Source organism: Leptidea sinapis, chromosome 34 (genome assembly GCF_905404315.1).
Source record: "Leptidea sinapis chromosome 34, ilLepSina1.1, whole genome shotgun sequence".
Classification (NCBI taxonomy): Eukaryota; Metazoa; Arthropoda; class Insecta; order Lepidoptera; family Pieridae; genus Leptidea; species Leptidea sinapis.
Window position 1 is genome coordinate 862742 of NC_066298.1, and position 9174 is coordinate 871915.

At 38.8% G+C, this 9174-nt stretch overlaps 1 protein-coding gene across 1 annotated transcript in view; it reads left to right on the forward strand.

The window, feature by feature from the left end:
• The window catches only part of LOC126974854 (ubiquitin-protein ligase E3B), a 38856-nt gene extending 36002 nt beyond the window's left edge, over positions 1 to 2854 (forward strand). Inside the window, exon 19 of the mRNA XM_050822522.1 lies at positions 1115 to 2854. Coding sequence (XP_050678479.1) covers positions 1115 to 1287 — 173 coding nt within the window. The 3' untranslated portion in view covers positions 1288 to 2854. The remainder of the gene's footprint in view (positions 1 to 1114) is intronic.
• Positions 2855 to 9174: the final 6320 nt, after the last annotated feature.

Consider the following 9174-nt stretch of genomic DNA (forward strand, 5'->3'; position numbering starts at 1 on the left):
GTTCTGATAATCCATTTTTTTAAAAGGAGGACAAACGAGCGTTTGGTAAGTGATAACCACCACCCACATTATCTTGCAACACCAGTGGATTAGAATAGCGTTGCCGGTCTTTAAAGGAAAAAAGCGCGTAAGATGTACGTGCTTGAGGTTAAAGGTTTTTTAGCTATATTATTTTATACAGACTAGTTTCTATTTATATACTTATATAGAGTCTATGTATTGGTTTATTTTTAAAGTCTGTCAAAAAGACTTTAAATACGACTAGTAAAATATGTTCTCTACAATTCGTAAAGCTTATATTTGCAATGTGTTTGCTAAATATATAACCATTTGTTTATTCCTCTTTGGTTTAGTATAACGAACCATGGAAACTCGGGAGTGCGGTTCCTCTACTTGAGTGTTGAATAAGTAAAGATTGATACGGACACATCTTCGATACCCAGATGCGTATACCACTGGGTGACTAGACCATAGTTTTTCAGGTTGGGGTGCGGGGCATTAGCCTTACTGTGGGAGACATGAAAGAATGAATGAAAGAGTCAACGTTATAATTTCCACCCATTGAGATGGCAACAGAATGCTATGTTCTTCAAAAGCTCTGTTAGAACATTGACGGCTGCTAGGTGACGACTCGCAGACGTGATAGGGGCTCCGTCCTGTTCCAACCCGAGAGGTTATAAAACGATCACTTTTTTTTTATGGCATAGCAGGACAAACGAGCGTACGGGTCACCTGGTGTTAAGTGATCACCGCCGCCCACATTCTCTTGCAACACCAGAGGAATCACAAGAGCGTTGCCAGCCTTTAAGGAAGGTGTACGCGCTTTTTTTGATGGTTCCCATGTCGTATCGTCCCGGAAACACCGCACAAGGAAGCTCATTCCACAGCTTTGAAGTACGTGGAAGAAAGCTCCTTGAAAACCGCACTATGGAAGACCACCACACATCCAGATGGTGGGGATGATATCCTAACTTGTGGTGTGTCGTGCGAAGGTTAGATTTATTAGATTCCAATCACTTAACTAGTGACTAGACTAAGGCGTTTGTCGTGGATATTATCTTTTGCGATACCTTTTCCTAATGCGTTTTTAAAAGGAATTAAATCGCTTTTACAGGCAGCGTGATTCGAGGCTTCTTCACAATCCGCAAGAAGGATCCCCTGAATCGTCTGCCCACTTCCTCCACCTGCTTCAATCTGCTGAAGCTGCCCAACTATCAGAAGAGGAGCACCCTGCGAGACAAATTGCGCTACGCAGTGAACAGTAACACTGGCTTTGAGTTGTCTTAGTTTGTACAACCTAATTATTTGGCAAAAATTAAAATCATCATGTCATCTATAAAAGTGAAAGCGCCGAAATTCAATACCGTGCCTTTACACGACACGATCAGTCCGCGAGGTAGATCTCTCAAGACCGATAAAATATTAAATCGCAAAGGTTCACAATAATATACTTTTGGGTAATTCACCTTGTTAGTATTAGAAACTTTAAACTTTTCCTGTGGGAACTTTGGGCTACTTTGCACATGATACCGGCTAGATTTTTAGATAGACAACGCCTTCTTCTGCGGTGTGTTTTTTTTTGTGAAGAGCGCCGTAGCTAGTGAAATTACTGGGCAAATGATACTTAACATCTTAAGTCTCAATTGTGCTCGTCACGAGCGTAATTGTAGTGCCGCTCAGAATTTTTGGATTTTTCAATAATCCTGAGCGGCTCTGCATTGTAATGAGCAGGACGTACGAGAAGCTGAACATCCGCTGAACTTCCTGTTCGTCTTATCCCTTATTATCATATCAAAAAGAAACTGTTAAATTTTCGACACGATATTGTCGTAATGTTCGAATTATTATCCGAGTATAATGTGACAAATTCTTGCGTGACAATTTCCACACTCCCGGGAATTGTGGACGGATTTATGCATAGGTACGTCTTTATAGGGGGTCATATTTGGTGAGGCTGCAAGTTTCTTGCATTAAGTTAAAGCACTGGCCATTAAGATGCTTAGGTTCTCCGCAATCTGTCCCCGCGTCCAAATCCTCCCGATCTGTAGAGGCGATGTAAGAATATGTAGAGAACGTATGTCTGTAAAAATTGATTCACTAATATTTAGATAAAACACCAAAAACAAAGCAGATTGTTATCGTGTCGCGATCATACCGAAATCTTGTCGTGCGTTGTAAATAAAACACATTGTTTATCATCATAATCGTTCATCATATCTATAATTATTCATTCGTTAGCCACTGTGTGATATTTACATTTTGAATACACTTTTTAAATAAAAAAGATTTTACTTTACTAGTTTTAAAATTTTCTTAATACGAATTATTTCGAATTACTCGTTTTAATTTCGATGCTTTTTGAGTGAGATTAGTGGTTTAGAAGAATAGTCCAATAAATTTTGTTTTTAAGTTTCCAATTTGAACCACGTGAATTCTGATACCATTTGTCACATGAAGTAACATAATGAGCTGTTAATGTAGTGACAATAAGAAAATCAAAATAATTAGGATTAATAATAATAATTGACGCACTTTGTCGCGATGATCATATTCATTTGTGCAATCACTGGGATTCGAAGCCAGACCACTAGCTCAGTAATCTATTTACAGCTGTCACCAAAGACGCACGCTGTCAGGGACCGAGAGAGTGGCATTACCAATATAGCGCACTCGCTCGCTCACGGATCTTAACGGAACGCAGTGATGCGGTATATTTATTAACTTTGGTAGATTTAAACATCAGAAATAGAAATAAGATGATAAATATAATTGTAGGGTTTTCTTTTAAACGTTCTTATATATACCTAGTAGCATTGTATGTCTCAAATATATTTCTTGTTTTGGTTGCCCCAATAACAAGTCATACGACATTTTACTCGACAGTGTTATTGGAGAAGTATTTATGTGTCTGTAATGGAATTGCTGCTTTATTGATATCTAGACGCAATAGTTTTATATCCACTAACCCATACTCTGTTAATAAGAGCGTGTCTATTATAATTCGTAACCTACAAATGTCGAAATTTTAGTTATTTAATATCGCGAGGTATGAAAACTCAATTCGACAAAACTGAAATTGATTAATTATTTTCAATATAGAGAATATAACTGATTTTCTACTTGAAATATGTATTATGTTTCTTTGTACTTAAATACCTTTCAAGCCGTACTCTTAGTAAAATGAAAAAATATCACCACCACGATTATCGTTAGTGTTAGTCGCCAGCCATGCATATTTGGAAAAATATGCATGACTGGCGTATATTTGGAAAAATTAAAAAGATTGTTTATATCTGAGAGTTCAAACGAGCCAATGGACATCCGCAACAACAAGTGTCAAGAGATCCGTTGCCGGTGGTGGAATTCGGCTGCTAGAATCAACCTAAGTAGCTCCTCTGAGCACTCCCCGTGATAAATGCGGTAGAAGATGCAAAGATAACCCACATCTACGCAATGCCAAAACATCAATCCGACCGGAGATAACTTGATCGTTGATGATTCGAGCCGCTCTTTGTTGTATGCGTTCAAATGGAAGAAGCTGGTACTGGAGAGCGCCCGCCCAGAGATGAGAACACTACTCCATGTGAGGCCGAATTTACGCCTTATATAGTTGCAGGCTATGGCTTATAGTAAAGTACTGTCTCGCCTTACTTACAACAAGCTTTTTAGAGGCTAGTTTAGCCTCTTCTTCCAAGTGACCACGGAACTGAACGTCGCTAGATATATCGACACCAAGTATGTTAATACAGTTACTTTGGCAGTTAGAGGAGTGAACTGGAATCGAGGGGATGCGACAAAGGGAGACTTTTTAGCGGTAAAGGCACAAACTTGCGTCTTCTTGGGGTTGAATTGGACTAAATTTTGTCGGCCTCATTCCGAGACTTTGCAATGCATAGTCTCGATTTCAGACACAAGTTTGTTCCGGTTCTCGTCGACGCTATCTCGGGACATGTTAGCACGGCCGGTGTAGAAAGCATACCCTGTGCTGTCGTCTGCATAGCAATGAATACTGCTGATTTGCAAATGCATATAATTCATATGCAGAAGAAACAGTGAAGGTGATAACACGCAGCCTTGCGGGACACCAGTGCTTAGGGGTTTTAAGTCGGAGCATGCACCGGTGATAACAGAGCAATAAATGCTTGACAATTCGAGCAGCGCTGCGTGGCATGCAGTCAAATGGTTTGAGGTGGTGCATGGGTACAGATGGGCTAGAGATGAGTAGTAGTCCATATGTGGCCGGACCTGCGCTTTGTAGAGCGCTTGAATGTGTTTACCCTTTTGCTTTTTTGTATTTTCCCCTTAAACTTGAATCTCTATCTTCTTGCTCAATCACTATCGGGGTGTATGTCGTTCATCAGATCGGTTTTTAACAATTTCTTTTTCTGCGTACAACCGTTGCGCGATGTATTCAGGTGGACATGAAATGGGCAATGCTCTTGTGATATTCTGGATGTGTGTAGTACATTAAAAATATCGAAATAATCAGAAACATCAAAAATAAATTTTAATAAGATATCGACCCCTGCTCTTTTCAAGCAAATTTAACTAGAAACGTGTCGATGCAGGGTCATACTTCTTCCCGTGTCAAAGCCCCCTTACAAACTGATGTAGCTTCATGTGTTGTAAATGCAATGCGGTACGTTATTGTCACTCCATATGGTAAATAAATATATTTCTATTTCTAATGTATTTTGACTGTCAACGTACATAATAATTGTCGTTATGTTCGATTTAGGAACGTATTTATATATTTATATGAATAAAATAATAATTAAGCATAATATAACAGTTTATTAATGTCTGAATTTATTATAATTTCACTTTGATATTCACATTTCATATTTATCGTCGGTTCAGGATTCAACCGCATTTTAACTAATTGTCAAGTTTTTTCTACATTTAACTACTATAATTTTGCTTGGTAAATCAATTGTTAATAATCTTGACAAGTTATTGAGTCGAATATTTCGATTGCGATTGAGCTGTTGTGTATACTTTTGTCTTAAATGCGAATTCTGAAATGAACCACTATTTAATGGAATTCACCAGTGGGACCACCTTTGCACAGGATGCCGGCAAGGTTATAGGTACCGCAATGGCGCCTATTTCTGCCGTGAAGCAGTAATGTGTAAACATTACTGTGTTTCGGTCTGAAGGGCGCCGTAGCTGGTGAAATTACTGGGCGAATGAGACGTAACATCTTATCTCGCGCGGTGACGAGCGCAATTGTAGTCACACTCAGATTTTTTGGATTTTTCAAGAATCCTGAGCGGCACTGCGTTGTAATGGGCAGGGCGTACCATCAGTTGAACGTCGTTCTCGCCTCGCACCTTATTTAAAAAAAAAAAAAAATTAAGCGATCTATGAAATGTAAGACCGTATTGGAACATTTCTAAATGACCTGTTCAGAAAATCTGAAAAATAAAGTTATATAATATAAGGATAAAAGTCTAAAGATCAGGCGTGTCGAATTTCATTTAACAAGAAAATTGCAGCGGCAATAGTTGAATTGTTGAATCGATTTTTATCAATTAGATTTCAAAATTGAAAGTCTGTTGGGCTATTGATGACCTAAAATCGCAACGAATTGTATATGACACCCGGACTATTCTTTGTTGTACAGTTTAATTTAATGTAAATTGCTTCTTCTTCTATTATATTGTATGGAATATTAATTGCATATTATTATGATTGTTAATAGTTTCATCTTATTGTATATTAACTAAATGTTTTAATGTTATACTCAATAGTCCTTAAATACTACAATAATAAATAGGTTTCTTCATTGTTGGATGGTTGTCGTTTCTGTGCGAAACAGTTAATTGATGCAGTGGGAAAGCTTGGTAGGAAAGGTTGAAGGGCGAACTTTTTTTGTGCCGCTATTTCTGCGTGTATATTATAGTCACTGCATTTTTTCATCTGAGATACGGAACACCTGGTGGTATGAACAAAATAGGATTTAAAATCACTTAACGTCTTGAACGTCAAAAACTACCACCCATTCAAAACAGACTGCCTCAGACCAGACAAAAACGGGCGCAAGAAACTCAGCGAGCTTTAATTTTTTTTTAATTTAGTTACAATATATGTAGTATCGTGCAAATTTATTTTAATCTTGAGTTTAGTATCTAATTTACAAATAATAAAATTTTGAAGTAAAAACTGTATATTGAATATATTTCCTTAAAAGAATATAATGCTGTTTTCTATAAACAATACGGAAATAGAATAGCCTTTTTATCCGTTTGTCTGTTTGTATGGCCAGGCAAAACGCAGGAAGGAATTGACAACAAATAGGCTGCATACTGAAATGTAAATGAAAAAAATATATTTAGGTACGTAAGCTTTTAAAAGCATTTGTAAAAATTCAGAAAATGTTTACAAGAACAAGTGCACAAAAGCGCCAAAAAGTAAATGACGTAAGTAATTACTATCACGCAAGATGCGGACATTTTATTATTGTTGCTTTTATAGCGACCACGCAGGCGATGTCGCGGGCGGTAACATATTTTGACTATATTTTACTGTTAGTTATAGTTTACTTTCCATAGCTTTCCTGCTGCATATTTTCATGCCATGTTGACAAAAACTAAAAATACACAACCTTTTTATACAAGGTATAACTAATTTTTTTTTTGTTATTGGATAATTGGACATAATTCCAGAAAAACGTTCCAAACCACAATCATGTCGAAATTGAGTTAAGAACACAAAATTGGTCATATGATTCATATTAACGGACTGACAAACAATGGCATACCTACTGTCACTCTTTAAATGATATCATGACTTAGTAGCCCAACCCACATGTATAGAATACACTAATATTTATTAAACTTTAAACACGAATTCCTTCAAATGTGATGCTTGTGGCTTGGAACGTTTTTCAGGAACTACGTCCAATTATCCAATTGTATTGAGTTTTCTTCAGTGTTGATTCCGCCAATATTTGTCTTTAAACAATTCGACACATGTTTCTCCTCTACATGAGGCATCCTCAGGAGATGTTGACTCGCCAAACTCTGGCAGGACACTCAGACTGACTGTCTCGTGCCAGAGTTTGGCGAGTCATCGCTACTGCTACGCCTACTTCAATAAATTTTCATAATTCGATATTTGTTTGTGGTGATAATAGCGAACAATCTCAAATATTTGTTTTAATAGAAATTTGGTGAAATTTTCCATTTGTAAAGTTGGGCGGTCAGGTTGAAATAATAGACTCGGTTGCTAAGTTGATACTGCTTTAATAATCGATTATAATGAAATATCAACACGAATTTATATCAAAGAGTAATAGTTTTAAACTTACAGAGGGTACATATTATACACATTTTTGCATTAGCTGTAGATCAATGTTGCGAATTGTTGTGAATTGAATTGTTTTAGTTTGCAGTAGAATACAACCGAATGTAATACTTTGTAAGGTCGTATTATTAATATGTGAATATTTTAAATACTTAATGGAAATAGTGTTTGTGGTACGTTGTAAGTTATATTTTGTACACGTTAACGTTGTATAATGCAATGTGATTCTCTGTGATAAATATAATTAATTTATTAATTGTTGTTTTATTCTTTTTTGCCTCCGTTTGTTTTTAATGAAACTCTTTGAAAATTATCAACGATTATTATTGCCTTAGCAAAATAAATCGTTGTATGGTATATGGTAGGTATGAAATGGCGTCACTAAATAAACACAAAGCTACTTAACTTAAACTTGGTAATTTACGCGTCAATAACATCAGCAACGCGGATGACATGGTGCTGCTAACACGCTCAGTGACTGCGCTCAGAATTCATGAAGTCTGAGTCTCGTGCGGGTCTATATGGTCTCCTATACAATGCAAAGAAAATTGAGGTCATGGTATTTAAGGCTGGTAATAAGTGTCCAAGAGTGGTACCACCAATAAAACTTAACGATGAACCTCTAAAAAGAGTAGAGCTATTTAAATATCTTGGGCACTTTGTAACCGAAGACTTAACGGATGATGTTGAGAGGGAAGGTAGCAGTAACAGTTATCTGAAGGCGATAGCCGACAGCGGGGTGTATCCGTATGTTGGCCAAAAGTAAATATGTCCCATAATTACTAACACAAAATATGTCCAATAATTACTATCACAATTAGATTATAAGTTTTATTTTATTATTTATTTATTTCGCACAGAATACCGGCGTGAAGTAGCGGCCTAGTGCCGCTATGTTTCGTATAGGTTAGTGTCGAGGACCGGAGGCCATCCCTTCCCCCCCTCCCCATCACCCCCCAACAAAAATATGAGAGCGGTCCTAAAAAAGGTATTACCCCCGGGAGGGTGCCGGCTCTACCAGAGCCGGAGAATCCCTCCCCGAGCATTTGCGCTCGGGCTGCCCCTCGTATTCTGGGGAGGGCACAGTACCGCGCATTTCACAGGACAAACAGGGCAGCAACACCACGGCACCCCGCTCCACGCTTTATGTGGACTTCTGTAACATCAGGGGAATTCACTCCAATATAAACGCCGTCCACCACCACCTTGAGACGGCGCAGCCAGCCGTGTGTTTCCTCACGGAGACGCAGATATCTCGACCTAGCGTTACGTCATATTTAACGTACCCCGGGTACAAAATTGAGCATAATTTTTTGACTCATGCCGGGGTATGTGTGTACGTTAGGGAGGATATCTGCTGTCGCCGTCTCGGCAATTTTGAGGGTAGGGACCTGTCTACTCTCTGGCTCCGCGTAGATTTAGAGGACCGCGTCCGCATCTATGCGTGTGTCTACAGGTCCCATAGTGGTAACGCAGAAACGGATCACCTCATGGGCTGCGTTCAAGCGGCATTTGATGACGTGCTTGCACAGATCCCCTCCGCTGAAATCGTAGTCTTGGGTGATTTCAACGCGCACAATGCCGAATGGCTTGGATCACGTACCACGGACTACGCAGCGCGATCTGTGCATAATTTTGCATTGGCGTATGGTCTGTCCCAATTGGTTGAGTCGCCAACGCAGCTCCCAGATGTGGACAGCCAAATGCCGTCCATATTAGATATTCTGCTGACTACACATCCCGATTACCAGGTCACCGTCGACGCCCCTCTCGGAACGTCCGACCATTGTCTGGTCAGGAGTGTAGTGCCTATCCGACGCCAACGTCGCAGACCACCAGCGACCCGCCGCGTTTGACACTACAAGT